This window comes from Phyllobates terribilis, unplaced genomic scaffold (assembly GCF_046119375.1).
Source record: "Phyllobates terribilis strain yellow unplaced genomic scaffold, ASM4611937v1 Scaffold_8__6_contigs__length_399053987, whole genome shotgun sequence".
Lineage (NCBI taxonomy): Eukaryota > Metazoa > Chordata > Amphibia > Anura > Dendrobatidae > Phyllobates > Phyllobates terribilis.
Window position 1 is genome coordinate 109,777,430 of NW_027362768.1, and position 23,288 is coordinate 109,800,717.

General features: G+C 44.9%; 1 protein-coding gene across 1 annotated transcript in view; it reads right to left on the reverse strand.

The window, feature by feature from the left end:
• Positions 1–23,288, reverse strand: part of GCLM (glutamate-cysteine ligase modifier subunit) — a 37,078-nt gene that overhangs the window by 8,186 nt on the left and 5,604 nt on the right. The window contains exons 2-5 of the mRNA XM_073643220.1: positions 8,974–9,039; positions 6,795–6,879; positions 6,444–6,500; positions 2,120–2,322 (exon numbers count right to left, since the gene is read on the reverse strand). Coding sequence (XP_073499321.1) covers positions 2,120–2,322; positions 6,444–6,500; positions 6,795–6,879; positions 8,974–9,039 — 411 coding nt within the window. The remainder of the gene's footprint in view (positions 1–2,119; positions 2,323–6,443; positions 6,501–6,794; positions 6,880–8,973; positions 9,040–23,288) is intronic.

The window sequence follows — 23,288 nt, forward strand, 5'->3', positions numbered from 1 at the left end:
ATAACACATTGCTAAATTTATCCCAATTGTTGTCACAGACAAGTGCAGTCTTGACAGCCATTACAAATGTAACAGGAAAAACAAAACTCTGATTTCCTAGTATAACATATAATGAAGGACCTTTGTATAAATGAAACACCTTTCATACTTTGCCTCAGTTTTAGGGTATGTGCACATGATGCAGAAATGAAGCAGAAAATTTCTGCATCATTTCTGCAGCTCCCTGCCAGAAAAAACGCATGCGTTTTTCCTGCAGAATACATGCGGATCCACATGCAGATTGACAAGCGCTTTCCAGGCGATTTTAGCATCACCTGGAAAGTGCTTGACAACTAGGTCACACTATATAAATCCATGCAAACAGCATGGATTTATATAGTGTGACCCGAGAGAGAGTGTATATACTTACCTCCGATGGCCCACGCTGTCCTGCTCAATCAGTTCTCCCGGCAACTTTGAATTGAAAGACCTGCCGACGTCAGCGTCACGTGACCAGTCACATGACTCTGACATCAGCGCAGGTCCTACAACTCACTGCAAAGTGCCGGGAACCAAGCAGGAGCGCTGCGCGGGCCGACAGAAGGTAAGTATATATTTTTTATTTTATTCTTGTTTTACAGCTTTTTTTAATGGTACCTGGGTGTGGAGGAGAGTCTCCTCTACACCCGGGTACCATCCGCACATTAGAACGCGCCAATAACGCAAGTACAGATGCAGTCTTGTGGAATTGGCGCGTTCTAATGCAAGTCAATGGCGGCGAAAACACCGCGTTTACGCAAAATTAATTGACATGCTGCGGATTTTTGAGCGCAGCGTTTACGCTGTGGAAAAATCCGCATCATGGGCACAGCACATGCGGATTTCAATTGGGGAACATTGCTGCCCTTCTACCATGCGTTTACGCAACTGCAAAAACGCCACGGAAAAGCATTAAATACGCATCCTGTGAACTCAGCCTTAATGGTCGCCACTTGCTGACCATGAATGGAAATAAGTAAGGTACATTTATGCCTCATTCAGATGTCTTCTCAGAACAATGTTTTGGATCAGTTTCATGATAATCAGCATTTACTGTCAATTTTCACATATGAAAAAAATAAAGTTGTAAAGCCTATGTGCAGTCCATAGTTTTCATGGATTCAGACTTGTATAGGTAATTTTGAGCCATGTCAATGAACCTACATAGGGAAGGAAGATTTGTGGATGATCCACGCTGCTGGTGAACGATGTAATAAATTCAAGTACAGACAAGTGGCAATAGAGTTTTTTTTTTTTTTTTTTTTTTTTATTTGGTCGACGTATTTCAAAGTACTACAGACTTCATCAGGACAAATAACTGATCAGGCCAAAATAGATGTCCAAGGGCTTATTTGATTAACTCTCATCTGCCAAAAAATTGGTCTGCCATGATGAAAAATCAGTTTGCCAAAAAACAATAACTGTAGCGAGGGCTGTGGAGTCAGTAAGCCAAACGTCCGACTCCTCAATTTCTCTGACTGACTCCACAGCCCGGCCTCACTACTGAGCGTGTACATAAAGTGCAGCACAGATTCATCTCAACTAAAAGCCAACATACTTAGATCAGGAATAGAGCATTTCCCAAATTCTTATAGTACAGTGCAGTATTATATATTTATGAGTCAGTAGATTTTATACCTGACTTCACAGCCCTGACTGTAGCGCAACATCTGAAGGACTTTAATTTTAAGTAATAAGATATTTAAAAGACAAATACAACATATGAGGGAGATGAGAATATCTGTTGGTGGAAATTGCCAGCTCAGCAATTTTATAGTCTATAAGGTTGGTGTGACTTGTCAGTAATGTATGAATATTTATTTATATCGTGCCAATAATTCCACAGCGCTTTACAGACATCATATCTGTAGCTTTATGCCATAAAGGCCATCTGGAGGTTTGGTTTCTGATGCCAGGAAATAGCTTAACAGATTCATATAAAAAAAGTCAGAAACAAAAACATCACTGTTAAGTACATTATATCTTATCCAAACACAAAGCACAACATGTTTTGGCAGAAAAATCAGGAATCTCAGATTGCATGCCATTACATAGCTTACAACCTTGCACCTAGTGACTGGCACTGGATGCCAAGTCTCACCTGTGCCCAGAGGTAAAGCTGTTCCAAGAGTGGTTTATCTAAATCTGACGTCCCTATAGCAACTACTTTATTGTCTTGTACCAGACTTTCCAGTTCCCTCCAGTAAGGCTGCAAATGTTCCAAGGTAAGAGTGACTCCATCTTCCAAAGGAGGTGGCGCTATGATCACGGAATCCAACTGGGTAACCGCAAGAGTGGAACAGGCTGGAGGAACAAGGTTAGGTGAATGAGGTTTTGAAGACATTATGCAAAAATTATTTTAACTGGAGACAGGCAACTATTTGAAGTCATTAAAAAAGGCAACTGCTGGTCACCTTGCCCCCTTTAGGTCACCGCATCTCTGCAGTGAGTGTATGACATACCAGGTGTTTAGGTTTGTTTTTTTTCTTTTTTTAAACGGTAATGTACAAAGTTTGAAGTCATCCAACAATCCAATTTATAGGGTATAACTTCCTGATCACTGGAGGTAGGACTGCTGTTACCACACCATGTTTGGCTGGTCTTTGGCACACTCATTAAGAATGGATTGAGTGGCAGTGTGCATGCTCTCTCCGCTCCATTCAGAGCCCTAGTTTCAGGATCGGTGGGCAAATCCGTGCCAGATCCCAGCCATCAGATAAGGAATAACTGTTAAACTTGGTACAAACACCTTTAAAAAAGACCTAGTCTCCCCCCCCCCCCCCCCCATGAAGGCCATGCCATATTTACCCTAAAGAGGTTTCTGGAATTGCAGTCTCACCGACAAGAGCTGCGATGACGACCAATGAAAAAGCATTGTTTTCTAGACTCCCGTAACCACTTTTATGCCATGTATGAAAGCAATGATTAGAATATTTGAAGGGTTAATTGCACCTTTCATGCTCAAGATGGTAACTGCATCTACACGGCGTGCAGAATTATTAGGCAAATGAGTATTTTGATCACTTTTTATACATGTTGTCCTACTCCAAGCTGCATAGGCTTGAGAGCCAACTACCAATTAAGTAAATCTGGTGATGTGCATCTCTGTAATGAGGAGGGGTGTTGTCTAATGACATCAACACCCTATATAAGGTGTGCTTAATTATTAGGCAACTTCCTTTCCTTTGGCAAAATGGGTCAGAAGAGAGATTTGACGGGCTCTGAAAAGTCCAAAATTGTGAGATGTCTTGCAGAGGGATGCAGCAGTCTTGAAATTTCCAAACTTTTGAAGCGTGATCACCGAACAATCAAATGTTTCATGGCAAATAGCCAACAGGGTCACAAGAAGCGTGTTGGCCAAAAAAGGCGCAAAATAACTGCCCATGAATTGAGGAAAATCAAGCGTGAAGCTGCCAAGATGCCATTCGCCACCAGTTTTGCCATATTTCAGAGCTGCAACGTTACTGGAGTATCAAAAAGCACAAGGTGTGCGATACTCAGGGACATGGCCAAGGTAAGGAAGGCTGAAAAACGACCACATTTGAACAAGAAACATAAGATAAAACGTCAATAATGGGCCAAGAAATATCTTAAGACTGATTTTTCAAAGGTTTTATGGACTGATGAAATGAGAGTGACTCTTGATGGGCCAGAGGCTGGATCAGTAAAGGGCAGAGAGCTCCACTCCAACTCAGACACCAGCAACGTGGAGGTGGGGTACTGGTATGGGCTGATATCAAAGATGAACTTGTGGGACCTTTTCGGGTTGAGAATGGAGTGAAGCTAAACTTCCAGGCCTAATGCCAGTTTCTGGAAGACAACTTCTCCAAGCAGTGGTACAGGAAGAAGTTGGTATTGTTCAAGAAAAACATGATTTTCATGCAGGACAATGCTCCATCAGATGCATCCAACTACTCCACAGCGTGGCTGGCCAGTAAAGGTCTAAGAAGAAAAAAATGATATGGCCCCCCTTGTTCACTTGATCTGAACCCCCATAGAGAACCTGTGGTCGATCATAAAATGTGAGATCTACAGGGAGGGAAAACAGTACACCTCTCGGAACAGTGTCTGGGAGGCTGATGCACGCAATGTTGATCAAAAACAGATCAAGCAACTGACAGAATCTATGGATAGAAGGCTGTTGAGTGTCAACATAAAGAAAAGGTGGCTATATTGATCACTAATTTTTTTGTTTTTGCACGGATATTGGTTTACCTGGTGAAAATAAACAAGTGAGATGGGATTATATTTGGTTTTTATCAAGTCGACTAAAAAGTCAAAAACAGTAATAGTTACCTGCACACACAGATATCCTCCTAAGATAGCCAAATCTAAAAAAAAACAAACTCCAACTTCCAAAAATATTAAGCTTGGATATTTATGAGTCTTTTGGGTTGATTGAGAACATAGTTGATCAATAATAAAAATAATCCTCTAAAATACAACTTGCCTAATAATTCTGAACACAGTGTAGTGCCTGGGAGATCAGCTGTACTACAATTTGCCTAATGTCCAAATAAGTGGATTTTTATTTATTTTGTGGGGGAATTTAGAAAACTAAAAGTGAACTCTGCTGTTGGAATAACTTCAGAGTTGCAGAAGTCCCACAGAAATGGATGGGAGTTACAGAAACCATTAACAGTTTAGAAAGCTGCAGCCTCCTATATGCAGAATCTGGCCTCTGGAGGCCACAACCTAGAAGTCTTTATGCCAATCTCAGCCTTTAAATGGGAATAACCTTTTAAAAGACAGATTATATTATGGCATAGAAAGTATCAGCATCACCTGAAAGGCATTTACCTAACAGATTAAGGGCATTGGCATGGCACTGAATATACTTTTTAAATGCAAAAAGCAATATAAAGAAGTTTCAAAGTGGGGGAAAAACAAACCTCGTGTGATTAAGAACCATGTATAAAACACATCATTGCTTTGTTTACGAACGCCCCTAATGTACAAAACATGCAAGGTTATTTTTAAAACTTTATCTTGCTTGGATTTTTGTTTCCTATAGGATTGCCTTTATCCAACTTCTGAGTAGTGGATGTTTTTCTATACAGTTCCATTTGTGTGTAAACATGGTACAATCTCACCACTGTGCCAGGTCTTTGCTGTCCAGACTTTCAATTGAATATGTTAGCATGTCAAAGTCCGATAAGGACAAACCCAGTTCACGCCCTTGAATCAATAGGTGAAATGTCTCTGGGTCACAGTGAAGAACAGTGGGTGAGGCTCGGTATCATAATAGGGGAGCACTGTAGTGGGAGTATTTTGAAAAAAAAAAAAAAAAAAGTGTACAGAAGTGCATGGGAAAAAAAAAAAAAGAAAAAAGCTCAGGGCTCCCCTCTGGTCCTGATGGCATAGATAAGACATGATATATAGATCTGTTTACAGCATACTATGTTTGGCATGCTGTCACAAGACCGGAGAGGGGGTATCTCTGGACACAATGGCATGCTGAGGATTATGGAATATGAACTCGTATACAGCATTAACACCACACGTTTGTTCATCTGTGTTCATGGACTCTTTAGTACAGACGCCAGCCACAAGCTCTGCCAAATCGCTGTTTATTTTCTGTGTGGCTTACATCACCGGCTCTGTAGCTTAATATGGGCGTTGCTTAAATCCAAAAAAGGTTCAAATGAGGTCAAGGAAAAAAAAAAAAAAAAAACCCCAAGGATAAGAGCTGCTTGGTCATATTGCATATTTACACTTTTCAGGGATAGACTTACTAGTTGAGAATGGAGTTTTTGATGTTGTGCACCAACAAGAAGCACAGCATGGTGGTTAAGTTAGGCATATGCCCATCTGTGCTTTTTTAAATAGTTTGGAGTTTAAAAGCATCTGTATAGCAAAGTAGTCTACAACTCTGCCCTGTCCAGGGCATCACTATCCAATATTGTATATTCTATTAGTGAAATGTAGGTTTCCTCCCATCAGATGTACACCTTCAAACAACTCTCCCATCAGGATGAGCCAGCTAGTCCCTTCCTGATGTCTCCCATACATAGATCTGAGCCCACCTCTTGCATGACACACATTGCTGCCATGTTATACAGCCAGCATCCTGCCGTCAGTGATCAGAGATAGCTCCCATTTAACACTTAAATGCCACATTTGAAACTCAAGACCTGTTGACAGGTCATTTTTACTGCACATTGAGTGCTGTTAAAATGAAACCCCAAAATAATGGCAGAACTGCATTCCTAGCCCCTTACCATTTTACCTTCATTTTGTTTTCTTCCTCAGCTCATTATATGGCAAAATAAATAGTGGCGATCAAAACTACAACTCATTCAGCAAAGACACAAGCCCTCAGACATTCAGAGCTGGCACTAACAGCAATGGTGCCCTGCGTGCTGTCACACAACCTATGGGTCACTTCACCAAAATTCAGAGCATCTCTCCACTGTAAGACTTACCCAAGTCCACAGCGTGTCTGATAGAGGAGAGGCCGTTGCCCAAAATAAACAGCTTTACTTTAGGAGGGAAAGAAACATAGGTTAGATGGAATTTCATAGATAAGATACGAAGTGTTTAGATCCATAGATAAGACCATACATAAGAGAGTAAAGACCAGTAGACAGATTATGCAAAATTGCAAGCAGCCGACCCATGTGGAAGCCATAGTGCCAGATTGAGCTTCTACCCATCTCCCTAGTTAAATACACATGGTGGGCTAATCACAGCACGTGCATCAGGAGGGGTGAAATGACAGCTATACAGTGTATGGGTAGTGTCTTACTACACATTACAGGCATACATATACTTACCAGACACCTTCATTTCATCCCGCTCTTCAGGGTTTATGGTTTCCAGTGCCGGGGTCATGGTACATTCCAGTGCATTTGGAGATTCCTGAAATAAAGAATGTGCCATTATTTAGAACATCATGGATCCATCATTTAGATATGCGCACAGGAGAGGAGATTCTCGTGTACGTGTCATTTACAGAAGGATGGTAAAGCCAAGCAGGTGTACAGCTTCTCCTTCCATCTCTACATATTTTCCAGAGTATAAACCATCATGCACTAGGCAAAATATTGAATTTGAGTCAACATTGAGCGACTGGAGGGATCACAAGCTCCTAATACAGTCTGACAAGTCACTGCCTCGGTTAAAATAACAGTCTGGTCTCGGACAAAGCCTTTCGGCACAACAGATATTCAGTCCAGCGGTGCCATTCAACTCCACATCAGTCAAGAAAACCAAGTCCTTTTACTTTTTAATCCACATTTTCAGTAGCCAAAGAGCAAAAGCAACTGAATAGAAATGAGTCATGAGAAAAATCAGCTATTTGATTTATTTTAAATTCTCCATATTCCTGATTAGCACGAGAAGGGAGACTCCTGACAGAAGGGGTGGGAATCCTTTATCGGTCGGTTTATACACAGATAGTCAATTACTTTTTGGCAGGATGGACTTCTAGAGGTAATAAACCTAACTGTACTGATTAACTAGTCAATGACATGGAATAGTAGATGTGACCTGATCAAACATGTTCAGAAAATACAGTTTCATTCAGTAAATGGAAAAATAATTGAATTTGAGAAACAGTGTTTGAAGTTTGGTAGGGTGTTGCCGTTTCTCAGTGCATCATGGCTACAATGCTAGGCTTACACTGCCGTTAAACGACTGACAATTAGAAGTATTTTATTGGCATATTTAGACCAGCCAACTACACTTTTAGGCCACATTCAGTATTTGTAAGCCAATGCCAGGAGTAGGGGAAAATGCAGAAATGGTGACTTGTTTCTGTTATACTTTTCCTCTTAATGTAAGCCAAAGTCAGGAGTGGAACAAATACTGAACGTGGTCTTATGCAAACAATGTAATAAACTATGGTCATAATTAGAAAGGCTTGTTTCCACCAATGCTCATTTCAAGGTTATCTGCCCATTTAAAAATGTATCAGGCAGCTGTAACATGCCACTTTACAACGAGCAGATTGGGACTGCACATATAAATATTAGAAAAAGCTATCCAATGGACTTGCTACAGAGATTGAAATTTTCCTATAATAAATTTCATACGACAGTGGTAAGAAATTTGTGGTTAAATTTTAGTCAGATATTTCTATAGTTACTGAAGGACAGTAAGCATTTTATTATTTTTTTTCTGTGATTGGACTGCAGAGGACAGGGGTTAAGTTATGTTCTCCAATGAAGCGCTCTTTAGACTGTTTGGGACATCTGAAAGAATGGATGTCTGGAGTAAAAAAGGGCGAGTGCTACATGCATGGGGGCTTTTCATCCAAGGCGCATTCACAATTTTCCCAACACGGCCATGAATAAAGAATTACATCTAAAAGTCCTCCAAGAGCAACTTCTCCCAACCATTCAGAAGTTTGGTGATGAACAATGCTTTTTCCAGTATGATGGACACCAGGTCACAAGGCAAAAGTGAGAAGTGGCCTGTGAACAAGACATTGAAACTTTGGGTCCATGGCCAGAAGACACCCCAGATTTCGAGCCATTAGCAGAATAGGGTTAATCCTTGAAGAGTTGGTGGGTAAACAAACAGAAATTGTGATAAACTCAAGCATGGGTCAAGATTTGCCTCAGAAGCTGAGCAGATGTCTTGAAAAATAAGGCTCAACACTAAAATAGTTAATCTTTACATAGACTTGAAGCATTGGTCAATAAGTTCAAAAACTACTGAAATTGTAATTGTACTTGAGTGACCATAGAAACATCTGAGTGCAAGATCTAAAAAATCCCATGGAAGCAGTAGACTGAAAACCAAAATGTGTCAGTCTCAAAACTGTTGGCCACGACTGTACAAGAGGAGAACCAAGACAGACAGACACTAAATAAGTCTCCATGAGAGCTAGTGCCCCCATAGAGCTGCATCTAATTCAGCCAATTGTACCCTGCTCTGTACGGATGATGCAAAAACACCAAGACCACTGCCTACAGAGGAGTCTCTGCATTTAACACAAGCAATAATTACCTGCACAAGCTCCGGACTAACTTTCAGGCTCCATTCATTTAGCGTTGTCCTTATACAATCACCCAACTGCAAAAAGAAAATGAAAAAATACATTTGAACCTTATCAAAAAAGTATTGTAAAGTTATGGCAGATCACTGATCACTCAATATTTTGTGCATCTCTGCACCCTCAACAGAATACAAGGAGTGTGGCAGAACGGGAAGCAGACCTGCTGGAGGACTAGTGTTTTTTGTACTCTACATTAGGATCAGACTTTGCATACAGGGACCTCATGAGTAGTCAATAACCCCCCAGAATTAGCCAAAGTGCCCTGATTACACACAGACAGCAACACATCTAATGACTTCCTAAAGGTATTGCATTGTAACAGAGGTTTCCAAATGAGGTGGTTTTTCTGTAGCAAGTCACAAGTGGCTCACGTGTCATAAAATCCAATGCAATAGACATGTTATTTGTCACAATTTAAGAATTTTTATTTTTTTTGTAAAATTGCCAAACAAAGATGCAGATGTTTGTCATTCGACTTGAGTTGCTGCCACACAACACCAGTGTTGCCCTAGTGTTACATGACCCTGAACGATTATCACTACACTTGTTCATCTCCAGCAGTTTGCATTACTGTCAGCAGCACATTCCTGTCTACACCAAAAAGATTTACTACTCAGACATTTCCCGCACCCCATACTACTATTAGGCCGAGTGCCCACGATGCGTTTAAGCGTTTCCGCAGTGGCAAAAACGCATGGTAGAAGGTCTGCCATGTTCCCCAACGATAATCCACATGTGCTGTGCACATGCTGCGGAAATTTCCGCTGCGGATTATCATTGCGGAAAAAAAGGCAGCACTACCAATTATTTTGCGGAAGTGCTGCGTTTTCACCGCCATTAACTTGCATTAGACCACATGGATTACGCACTACTGCATAAGCAGATGCGCATTCCATGCATTCTAATGTACACACACACACCTTCTGGCGGCCCGCGCTGGCTCCTCCTTGCTTGGCAGCAGTTCGCGATGGAATGAAGGACCTGCGCTGACGTCAGAGTTATGCGACGGGTCACGCGACGCTGACGTCAGCAGGTCCTTCACTCTACCGCTGCCAGCAGCCGGGACGGAGGAAATCAAGACTGGGGGGGCCATCGGAGGGCAAGTATACATTTGTTTTTTTATTTTTTGACATTCTCTCGGGTCACAGTATATAAATCCATGCCGTTTGCATGGATTTATATAGTGTGACCAAGTTGACAAGCACTTTCCAAGTAATGCTAAAAATCGCTTGGAAAGCTCTTGACAACCCGCATGCGGAAATGCAAGTGAAGAACGCTTCAAATCCGCATGTGTTTTTTTCTGCCAGGAAGATGCAGAAACGCTCAGGAAAAAATCCTGAGCATTTCTGCATCGTGGGCACATAGCCTTACTTGACTATGCAGGCTCACCAATGCTCAATACTTTCGACACCGCTCCTGTGCAGATCAGTAGATTCTCCCACTTACTGTAATCATTGATACATTATGCACTTTGAGCCTTGTTAGGAATTTTCCTACAACTTTTCACCAATACACTGTTGGCACTTTGTATTACATAACTTTTCTGCAGCTTGTGATGCCAAGTGCCAGTGGTCTGGAACCACAAATGTCAAAGTACTTTTTTTTGGAAGCCAGAGTATCAGTGGGACGTGAAACATTATAATGGGCCCAAATAAATACAGATTATGTAGTATCTAGTAAAGGAGAGAAGAGCATGGTGGGTACCAAGCACTGACAAAGGTTAATCCAGGCAGGAAGTAAAAACAAAAGCTTTCAATGTATTGTAATTAGTGTTGAGCATTCCGATACTGAAATATCGGGTATCGGCCGATATTCGCGGTATCGGAATTCCGATACTTAATTCCGATACTATTGCAATATCGTATACCGGAATCGGAAGTTCCCATAATGCAATGAGCCAGTTTCATTTTATTCAGCCAATGAGGATCCTAAGAAGTGTGGGCACATCCTGTTAGGCATGTAGGCATCTTAACTAATGGCATGGCTGTGATTGGCTGCTGAAATGATGTCATGATGCACTATAAAAGCCACCGCCGCCATTTTGAGCTCACTCTGCTGTGAATTCAGTTAGGGATAGGACGCTGTTGTTCTGAGGGACAGTTTTAGCTACCTATTTGCTCTATACTGCTTTACCCAAGCTACTTTCTAAATCACTGTGCCTTGCAGTGCTAGTGCACAGTTCCCTGTGCTGTTCACCGCTATCTGCAAGGTCTGTGTGTGTGAGTGCAGCTCACCCTGTAGTGTGTGCTTCAGCCAAGTCTGGTTGTAGTGCACTCAGTGTGTGTCACTGCCTCATACATTGTCCTTTTTTGCCAATTCATAATTTTTCCTGATATCTCCTATTAGTGTGGTGGTTCCATCTGTATTCAGCTAAATTGGTTCCAAACACACTATATAGGAGTAGATAGAGAAATTTTTTTCCGTCTTGCAGCACTAGTGCACAGTGCTCTGCATCTGTACTGTTCACCGCTGTCTGCAAGGTCTGGTGTGTGAGTGCAGCTCACCCTGTAGTGTGTGCTTCAACCCCGTCTGGTTGTAGTGCACTCAGTGTGTGTCACTGCCTCATACATTGTCCTTTATTGCCAATTCATAATTTTTCCTGATATCTCCTATTAGTGTGGTGGTTCCATCCATATTCAGCTAAATTGATTCCAAACACACTATATAGGAGTAGATAGAGGAGCCTTTCTGCAGCATTGGGCCCTGCAGCCCCAGCCAGATTAGTATTAGCCTATTTTTTGCAGCCTCATCTATTGCATTGTAGGTTACCTTCCTACATTGTAATAGCTACAAAAAGTTTGTGATACTATCGTTATTACATCTTTAGGCACATCCAGTGTCTTTTTGTGACAAAAAAAACCTAAATAAAGTTCACCAAACACTCCACTTTACAGTTGTGTAGGCCACATTAGCTCATATTAAAGTCTAGTCCACACTTTATAAAATTAGTGTTTCTTATACCTGTTAGCAGCTGTTCAGGAATAAGCACACTAAGCCCTTAGTACTTTTCTGCCTATCTTTATCAGTCTACCAAGATGAAGAAGGCAGGGAGTAAGGCATGTGGTCGTGGTCGTGGGCGTGGAGTTTCTGCAGGGAGAGGACGTGAGGATTCTGTGCCTGCAGGGAGAGGACGTGGGGATTCTGTGCCTGCTGCGGGCACCAGTGACTCAGCATCCCCCAGTTTTACCAGGGAACAGTCCTTTATGCGCAGCTTTGTAGGAGCTAGCCGTACCCCACTGCTGCGCGAGGACCAAATTGAAGCCGTTGTCGGATGGATGGCAGCTAACGCATCGACTTCAATTAGTTCCAGATCCTCTCAGGTCCTGAGCACTGAAGAGCACCCATCTGTCTCTTCACCACCTGCCAAATTGCCCAGGCAGTCAGAGAGCCCTGGACAGGAGCCATCTCTACTTCTGTTCTCTGAATCTCTTGGCTTGGAAAGAGGGGGCCAGCCAAGCAGAATTCGAGAATTTGAAGAAGAGGTAGTATGCAGTGATGCGCAACCGTTTTGTCTCTCTGAATCTGAAGAGGCGGGTGGGCCAGTGCCTATGGTCAGCAGCACACCTCAGTACGCATCTGATGATGAGACTCAGGTGCCACTTTCTGGTGCGTACTGTGCTGTCGAGACTACCCAGGAGAAGCAGTTGTTTGAAGAGGGTGGTGTAGATGATGAGGTCCTTGACCCATCATGGCGTGAGGGACAGGAAGGTGGTGGGAGCAGCTCTGAGGAAGAGATTCCCCGAACGGCCCAAAAAGGAGGGAGAGGGAGGGGGCAGACTTGGTTGCCTGTAGCCTCCACTTCGGCACCCATTAGGAGCATGGCTCTTCCAAAATCCAAAGCGGGCGCTCCCAAGACTTGCAGTGCCTGGTCCTTTTTTGACACAGTTGCAGATGACATTTGCTTTGTCAAATGCAAGCTGTGTAATCAGAAGGTGAAAAGAGGGAAAAGTGTCAGCAACCTCAATACCACAAATATGTGGAAACATGTGCGGACCAAGCACGTGGTGGAGTTACACAAACACACTGAAGACCTAGGCCAACCTACAGCGCCACCTACCACCTCTTCAGCTCGTGTTGTAGCCTCTTCCTCCAGCTCACACACAGCTGGTTCGGCTTCCTCACAGGATCGCCATGGAAGAATCTCTGGCACTGTTGTACAGAGACACAGTGTAATTCCACCCACAGCACCACTTTCCCAGTCATCCTCACACTCCCAGGCCAGTCTACAGCCATCGTTAGCACAGGCATGGGAGAAAAGGCGCCCATACTCGGCAAACCACCCCCGAGCACAGGCTCTGAATGCTGGCATTGCTAAACTACTGGCCCTTGAAATGCTATCATTCAGGCTGGTGGAGACTGACACATTCCGTAACTTTATGGCATTGGCAGTCCCACAATACAACGTGCCCAGCCGCTTTTATTTCAGCAGGCAAGCCGTCCCTGCCCTGCAACATCATGTGGAGGGAAAAATTAAACATGCGCTACAAAACGCCGTCAGTAGCAAGGTCCACCTGACCACTGATGCGTGGACCAGTAAGCATGGACAGGGACGATACCTTTCCCTCACTGCCCATTGGGTAAATGTTGTGGAGCCGGGTACAGATCTTGAGAGTGGCGCTGTACGTGTTCTGCCAACTCCAAGGATTGCAGGAATCCAGTCTGTACACATTGACTCCTCCTCATACTCCAGTTCCTCTGAATCAGCGCTGCAGGAGCCGTCACGGTCTACCTCCACATCGACCCGTGAACGGTTACCTGTTATGATGACCGATATGAGCACAGCCGTGGCCAAACGTCAACAGGCCGTATTAAAATTAATTTCTTTGGGGAATCGAAGCCACACAGCGCAGGAGCTCTGGAATGCCATCAAGCAGCAGAGTGATGTGTGGTTTGTGCCAGCGAATCTCCAGCCAGGCATGGTAGTGTGTGACAATGGCCGAAATCTGGTGGCAGCTCTGGGCCTAGGCAACCTCACTCACATCCCATGTCTGGCACATGTGCTCAACTTGGTCGTGCAGAGTTTTTTGAGGGACTATCCGGATCTTGATGCACTGCTTCACAAGGTCCGCATAGAGTGCGCTCACTTGCGGCGTTCCAGCAATGCAAGATCACGCATTGCAGCTCTGCAGCGCCGATTATGTCTTCCGGAACATCGCATCATATGTGACCTACCCACCAGGTGGAATTCAACGTTACATATGTTGGAGAGGTTGTGTGAGCAGCAGGCAGCAGTAATGGAGTACCAGCTGCAGCAGGCGCAAACAAGTCGCAGTGCGCGCCGTTCACACTTCACCACCACTGAGTGGGCCTCTATGAAGGACATTTGCCACGTTTTGCGTGCCTTCGATTATTCCACGCGGATGGCGAGTGCAGATGATGCACTAGTCAGCATGACTATCCCCCTTATCTGCCTGCTTGAAAAAACACTGCAAGCACTAAGGGACGAGGTTTTGGAAGAGGTGGAGGATGAGGAGTCACAAATGCCATCTGCTTCTCTACAGTCTGCGCAATGTGGTTCCTCACAAAGGCCTAGGCAGGGGACACTTTGTGAGGAGGATGAGGAGGAGTCAATGGATGAGGAAGACATCTGTCCAGAGGAGGGAGGTACACAATGCTCTAGTAGTCAGTATCTAGAGCGAGGGTGGGGTGATGCAGAGCAGGCAGAGATCACGCCTCAAGCAGGGGACAGCGTTTCTTGGCCAGTTGGCAGTCTGCAGCACATGGTTGATTTCATGCTGCAGTGCCTCAGAAACGACCGCCGCATCGCCCACATTCTCAACACGGCTGATTATTGGGTGTCCACCCTCCTAGATCCTCGCTACCGGGACAACTTACAAAGCCTCATAACACCATTGAACCGGGAGCGTAAAATGCGGGAGTACCAAGACGCACTGGTGCATTCCATCATGTTCTCCATTCCAACCGAGAGCAGTGCTGCTAGTGCTTTACAAAGCAGCTCAGTGCGTCGAGGCAGTGGAGGAAGCTCTGCACAAAGAGGGAGCAGAAGCAGCGCCTCAGCACAAGGCAAGACCAGTATGGCCGAAATGTGGCAAAGTTTTGTGTCCCCGCCGCCACAAATGTCTACACCATCACAGACAGCTCCAGTCAGCAGGAGGCAACGTTTCCGTCAGATGGTGACAGACTACATGTCTTGCCCTCTTAGTGTACTCCCAGACGGCTCTTCTCCCTTCAAGTTTTGGGTCTGTAAGCTGGATACATGGCCAGAGCTTAGTCAGTATGCACTGGAGGTGCTAGCTTGCCCTGCTGCTAGTGTATTATCGGAACGCGTCTTTAGTGCCGCAGGTGGTGTACTAACAGACCGTCGCATGCGACTATCCTCCGATAACGTTGACCGGCTTACTTTTCTCAAAATGAACAAGGCCTGGATCTCTCATGAATTTGCCAGTCCTCTTCCAGAATAAATAATTGGTTGGCAACAGTATCCAGGTCTCCTGTTCTGTTCATGTTTCTACCACCTGAACTGTAATCCCTGAGCTCCAACACCGCCAGTTGGCGCTCGGAAGTGCCGTCTGCACAGTCAACACTTGCTGCCGTGTTATTGGGGCTCAGTAACGTCAGCTGTTCCCCTGCTGTGCGGACGGCAATTTCTCCTGCTCTGTCCACATTCTCACTACTACAGATTTTAAAGTTGCTCCAATTACACCTCTGGCTCCTCTGTTTTCAGTATTATCCCTGAGCTCCAACACCGCCAGTTGGCGCACGGAAGTGCCGTCTGCACAGTCAACACTTGCTGCCGTGTTATTGGGGTTCAGTAACGTCAGCTGTTCTCCTGCTGTGCGGACGGCAATTTCTCCTGCTTTGTCCAAATCCACTGTACTACACATTTTAAAGTTGCTCGAATTACACCTCTGGCTCCTCTGTTTTCATTCTTATCCCTGGGCTCCAGCACCGCCAGTTGGCGCTCGGAAGTGCCGTCTGCACAGTCAACACTTGCTGCGGTGTTATTGGGGTTCGGTAACGTCAGCTGTTCCCCTGCTGTGTTCACGGCAATTTCTCCTGCTCTGTCCATATTCACTGTGCTACTTATTTAAAACTTGCTCCAATTACACCTCTGGCTCCTCCGTTTTTAGTATTTACCCTGGGCTCCAATACCGCTAGTTGCTGCTCAGAAGTGCCGTCTGCACAGTCAACGCTTGCTCCAGTGTTATTGGGATTCAGTAACGTCAGCTGATCCCCAGCTGTGTGTCCGGCAAATTCTCCTGCTTTGTCCACATCCACTGTAGTACGGATTTAAAACCTCCTCCAAATACACCTCTGGCTCTTCTGTTTTTAGTATTTACCCTGGGCTCCAGCACCGCCAGCTGGTTCTCGGCAGTTCCATTTGCTCTTGTACCTTCTGCTACCCATCCGGGTTCCAGTACCGTCAGCTGGTTCTCGGCAGTGCCTTTGGATTAGGTGCCTCCTTCTCGGTATCCAAGTTCCACCAACGTCTGCTGGTCCTTGGTAGTGCTTTCTGGCACAGGTACCTCCTGCTTAGTAACCGAGTTCCAGTAACATCAGCTGGTCCTCGGTAGTTCCATTGGCTCTTGTACCTTCTGCTACCCATCCGGGTTCCAGTACCGTCAGCTGGTCCTCGGTAGTTCCATTTGCTCTTGTATCTTCTGCTACCCATCCGGGTTCCAGTACCGTCAGCTGGTTCTCGGCAGTGTCTTTGGCACGGGTACTCCCTCCTGCCCAGCCTGGTTCCAGCACGCCAGCTGTTTCCGGGTAGTGTCAACGTCACTTTGCCTCCAATGCGTTGTCCTGTCGTGTTGCGGTCGGGTTAGCCAACTCTATGGTGCCTGCAGTTTAGGTGACTCCTATGTGGGCTGCGGGATCTGGCAATGAAGGCTGGTTCCATAGTGCCAATAGGACAAGCACCCTCTGTAGGACTGTGGGTTTTGGTAACTGCGGCCGGCTCGCGGCCTTGAACTTTTTTTTTACATGGGTACCTTCTGCTACCCATCCGGGTTCCAGTACCGTCAGCTGGTTCTCGGCAGTGCCTTTGGATTAGGTGCCTCCTTCTCGGTATCCAAGTTCCACCAACGTCTGCTGTTCCTTGGTAGTGCTTTCTGGCACAGGTACCTCCTGCTTAGTAACCGAGTTCCAGTAACATCAGCTGGTCCTCGGTAGTTCCATTGGCTCTTGTACCTTCTGCTACCCATCCGGGTTCCAGTACCGTCAGCTGGTCCTCGGTAGTTCCATTTGCTCTTGTATCTTCTGCTACCCATCCGGGTTCCAGTACCGTCAGCTGGTTCTCGGCAGTGTCTTTGGCACGGGTACTCCCTCCTGCCCAGCCTGGTTCCAGCACGCCAGCCGTTTCCGGGTAGTGTCAACGTCACTTTGCCTCCAATGCGTTGTCCTGTCGTGTTGCGGTCGGGTTAGCCGACTCTATGGTGCCTGCAGTTTAGGTGACTCCTATGTGGGCTGCGGGATCTGGCAATGAAGGCTGGTTCCATAGTGCCAATAGGACAAGCACCCTCTGTAGGACTGTGGGTTTTGGTAACTGCGGCCGGCTCGCGGCCTTGAACTTTTTTTTTACATGGGTACCTTCTGCTACCCATCCGGGTTCCAGTAACATCAGCTGGTCCTCGGTAGTTCCATTGGCTCTTGTACCTTCTGCTACCCATCCGGGTTCCAGTACCGTCAGCTGGTTCTCGGCAGTGCCTTTGGATTAGGTGCCTCCTTCTCGGTATCCAAGTTCCACCAACGTCTGCTGGTCCTTGGTAGTGCTTTCTGGCACAGGTACCTCCTGCTTAGTAACCGAGTTCCAGTAACATCAGCTGGTCCTCGGTAGTTCCATTGGCTCTTGTACCTTCTGCTATCCATCCGGGTTCCAGTACCGTCAGCTGGTCCTCGGTAGTTCCTCAGCTTTCTTGTACCTTCTGCTACATTTCCAAGTTCAAGCTTTTTGAAATGGTTCTTGGTAATCACTCTGGATCTCCCTGACGAGGACCCCGAAGACGAGGACCCCGAAGACGAGGACCCCCGAAGACGACGACCCTGAAGACGACGACCCTGAAGACCACCCCGAAGAAGACCAAGAAGATGACCCTGAAGAAGTTGACCAAGAAGACAAAGAAGAGAAGACAAGCACCAAGATACAGAAAAACAAGAGACAGAAAACCAAGAAGCAGAAATACAAGAAGCTGCAGAACAAAAAGCGGAAGAACATTAAGCATAAGACTAAAAATCAGAGCAAAAGATAATATCTAAATTATAAGCAGAAGATGACTAAGCAGTGTATGGGGGTGAGTCCGTTCCTCCTCGTGGTGCCCCTGGAAAAGACCTGCTGCTGCAGGCCAAACTGAACGCGGACAAATCCTGTTGTAAATCTTTTGTGACGGGCAGAACGAAAGGTGTAATGTCCAACCTTTTATAGATAACAACTACAGAAATGCCTGTCACAAATAAGAATATGATGAAGAAGAAGAATATGAAGAAGATGAAGAAGTAGAATATGAAGAATGTAAAAAAAAGAATAATACGAAGAAGGTGAAGAACAAGAAGGTGAAGAAGAAGTGGATGAAAAAGATGCTGAGGATGATGAAGGAGAAAGTGTGGGAGAAGTAAAAAAGAAGGTGAAGAGCATGGAAGTAGTGAAACATAAATATCTGACAAAATATAAAAATACTTAACATAGTTAATATTTCCGTAACTCAGAACATAATAAAAAAATATTAATTCCTGCTATTCCATTTGACTGGGCTAAACCTCTATGCCTTTATTGTCTCCCCCACCTCCCCCAATACATTCTACATTATTCTTAGTTGTTTTCCTTCATGTAGAAATAACCTACAAGGAAAGAAAGGGTTTATTTTAATTCCGATATTTATGTCCCATTGACTTGCATTGGTTTCCGGTATCGGAATCGGCGATATCCGATACTTTTTCGGTATCGGTCCGATCCAATCCGATCCGATATTGGAAGGTATCGCTCAACACTAATTGTAATGTTTCAGAGCAGAAGCTACCCCTTCCTCAGGCATAACCTGAAGTATGCAGCATCTGTTCTGGATCCGGTGTAGACTGCACAATCATGACTGAACATTTTTCCTTCCTCTTGCTTTTTTACCAAAGCTTCTCCTAATACAAGTGACTCCGTGTTTACAGAGGAGGCCAAACCCAATCTCCATTCATGGATATTAGATATTGACCTGCTAACTATATGGGGGGAGGGGGAAATCTCAATTTATTTTAAGTAAAAAATAATTTTGATTATGTCATGCAATACAGAGCCCACTGCGTTGTCAGCTAAAGAGATGTTTGACCTTGATATTTTATGACAATACCACGCCCCCATAATGATATTTGAGGGTGAAGGGGGGCGCTAAGTATTAGTGTAGGGCTCCACTAATTCTATAAAAATAACTTCATAAATTTAGCCCCAAGCTTCCTGACAGTTTTAACTAACCAATATTGTAGGAGCAACTTTTCAATCAAGCGCACTGATGTCAATACTTTCCTGCAGTCGACTTGTCTTCATTGTATCCCTAGGTGTCAAAGGGCCCCCCCATTAACAAGGAAAAACAAACAAACAAAAAAAAAAAAAAAAAAAAAAAAAAAAACACAACCAACAACATGTCAAGAGTAGTGTTGAGCATTCCGATACTGAAATATAGGATATCGGCAGATATTCGCGGTATCGGAATTCCGATACTTTTAGAATATCGAATACCGGAATCGGAAGTTCCCATAATGCCTGCGCTCTGCAGTGTCTCTGAAGGATGACAAGCTGGAAGGCAGCGCTCAGCTGCGATCCAGCCTGTCATCAGAATGCCATCCCAGCGTGGGAGAATTCTCCTGATTGGTTAAAAGCCGGCAGCTTTTTACTGCCTGCCGGCTTTTAACCAATCACACAGCCCCATACTGCTTCCCCGCAGCCTCCCACCCCGATTCGCCGCTCCCCTCGAGATCGTAAGTTAGGACCGGGCGGGGAGCGCAGCACCAAGGAGCGGGGAGCGAAGGACCCGGGCGCGGAAAAGACTTCACCGCCGGCTTTCCCATTCTGTGCTGCGCTTTCCCGCCGGTTATTTCAAATGAACAGCTGAGGTATCAGGTGATGCCGATCAGCTGTGCATTTGAAGTAGCCGCGGTGCCCTCAGAGGGTTCATGCGAGTTCATGCTTGACTGCATTGCATGAACTCACATGAACTTTCCCACGGCCACACAGGTCAGCCTCACCTCCCAGACCAGTCATGATTAGGGTGTCTGCGCGTGCAGGCAGACATAGGCCGATGTGACACTACTACTCCCATTGGCCTATGTCTGTCCCCCGTCCACTCGTGCCAGCAGGATCAGCTTGATGGGAGCAGTAGTTCCCATCAGCCTGATCCTGTTATTTTTGCCCCTACACATCTTTTATTCTTTTAGGCCCCCATATATATTTGTTTTTGGTCCCCAATAAATTTTAAATACATGTCATTGGTAGCCAGTGGTTACCCAAAATAAATTAGTTTATACATTACCTGTCCCTGCCGATCACCACCTAAAATAAAGTAAAATATAAAAAACTACACCTATACTCACCTAGACACCCAATTCCCCGAAGCCATCGATCTCCTGTTATAAAATAAACCACAACCTTATCCTTACCCCTCCGTAGTAGTCCACGAGTGTCCCACGATGATCTCCAGTTTAGAGCAGCCACATAGAACGTGACCGCCCTGAACCGCTGCTAGAGTGACGGGGCCGTAAAGCAGCCCCGTCATTGCATAAGCGGGTTCGCCGGAGTTCAGGCAGCGCTGCCCCGGTTAGCTCCTTTACGGCCCTGCTGTATCATGAGAAATTCCCACAGAACAGTGCCGTAAAGGAGGTCTCTGGAGCTGCGCTGCCTGAATGCACTCCGGTGACCTCAGTCAGTGGCTCCCGCTGCCGGGAGCGGACGTGTTCCCAGCAGTGTGAGCTTACAGCAGCAATGACAGCTGTCACCATCTCCAGATGTGACAGCTGTGCATGGGAGATCATGGACAGGTAACTTTTTTAGTAAACTAAGAATTAAATAAAATGGTGTGTTTTATTTCAAATAAATTATTTTTTTCTGGGTGTAGTGTGTGTTTTTTCTTTTTAACACTTTGTAGGTTAGTAATGGGGGGTGTCTTATAGACGCCCATCATTACTAACCTGGGCTTCATGGCAGCTGGCGCTGACATGAACCTCACCACTATTACCCCACTGCCACCGCACCAGAGCAGCGTGGAAGAGCGAGGCTAAGTGCCAGAATTGACAGCTGGTGTTTCTAGCCTGGGAGGGGGTCAATATTCATGGCTCCCTTCCTGGGCTATTAATATCAGCCCCCAGCTGTCTGCCCAGCCTTTGCTAGCTATTAAAATAGGGGGGACCCCACGTAATTTTTTTTTTTTGGGGTGGTCCCCCATTTTAATAGCTAGTAAAGGCTAGGTATTCAGCTGGGGGCTGATATTAGTAGCCTGGGAAGCTCGGTGGGTATTTCCCCCATCCCAGGCTTCAAACATCTACCCCAGCCGTCTGCTTAACCTCCGCTAGAGACTAAAATTATGGGGGATACCACGCCAATTTTTTTTTAAATAAATCCTTTATTTTAACACTAAATGACAAGTACAGTAATCAACACTATCACTGTACTTCTTATATATGTGTCTGACATGTTTCTATCTATCTAATCTATGTGTGATGCTCTATTCTGTCTGTTATAAATTGTCGGGTACCGCTGCTGAATTGCCGACCAGCTTTTTTAAAGAGACGGTGCATGAAAACACTATTATTTTTTTAAATAAATCCTTTACACTAAATGACAAGTACAGTAACCAACACTGTCACTGTACTTCATATATATGTGACTGACATGTTTCTATCTATCTAATCTATGTGTGAAGCTCTATTCTTTCTGTTGTAAATTGTCAGGTACCGGTGTATGCTGCTGATGAATTGCCGGCTTTTCATGTTTCACTGTGAGCACTGTTCCCATCGATTTGGGCAACCACCTCCCCCAATAAATTCTACATTATTCTTAGTTGTTTTCCTTCATGTAGAATTAACCTACAAGGAAACAAAGGGTTTATTTTCATTCCGATATTTGTGTCCCATTGACTTGCATTGGTTTCCGGTATCGGAATCGGCGATATCCGATACTTTTTGGGTATCGGCCCGATCCAATCCGATCCCTTCAGATATCAGGAAATATTGCTCAACACTAGTCAAGAGGAATGGCAATACTGAGTTGTCAATATGATGAAACAGTATTCTAAGAAAAGATGCTCCAGCACTGATCTTATTAGAAAAACAAACATCTAAACAGATGGCTGGAGAGCAAACAAGTCCTGCAGGTTTTAGGGACAGTGACAGTTGAAAATCATTTGCTACATACTAAAAATAAAAGTCAATATGCAACATTTCCAAACCTTCATTTTCAGTAAATCTAAAGTGAGGCTTTGTTTAGGCTCCAGTTCTGCAGTGTAATTTTCAGCTAATGGTGTCTGCACCACATTTAACGTTTGTACTCTTCTTTTAGGGAAATTAGAGCACACAAGTGTTTGCATGCAATCACAAGGCATTTACAGTCTTGTAAAGAAGCACAAGAGTAGAAACAGGTCAGATTTTAGTTTTAAGGCTATGTGCCCACGTTGCGGACCTGAAGCATATTTTTTACGCTTCTCCCTGGCGGGAAAAATCGCATGCGGATATTACATGCGGTTTTCCCGGCAGGTAGAAGCGTTTGTGAGGCGTCTTTGCATGCATTTCCGCATGCGGGTTATCAAGCACTTCTCCAAGCATCACTTGGAAAAGTGCTTGACAACTTGTTCAGAATGGTAAAAATTTAAAAAATAAACTTTATACTCACCTTCCGATGCATTCTCTGCCCCGTCCGGAGTCTTGAGCGGCTCACGCTGTTGTGTGCAGGACCTGCGGTGACGTCATTGAGTCATGTGGTGGGTCACATGACTCAATGACGTGGCAGGTCCTTCAGACAACAGCGCGACGGAGGGAAAACATCAGAAGATAAGTATAAACTTTATTTTATTCTTTTTTTTACAGGTTCTTTGGTACCCAGGTCTGGATGAGAGTCTCCTCTCATCCAGACTTGGGTACCATCCGCACATTGATTCCGCAAAATTAATGAACATGCTGCGGATTTTTGACCGCAGCATATACGCTGCGGAAAAATCCGCAGCATGGGCATTGACATTGCGGAATGCCATTGGGGACCATGGGGTGCGGATATACATGCGTTTTTCAAGCGTTTACGCTGCGGAAATTCCGCAGCATATACGCTTGAAAAACGCTACGT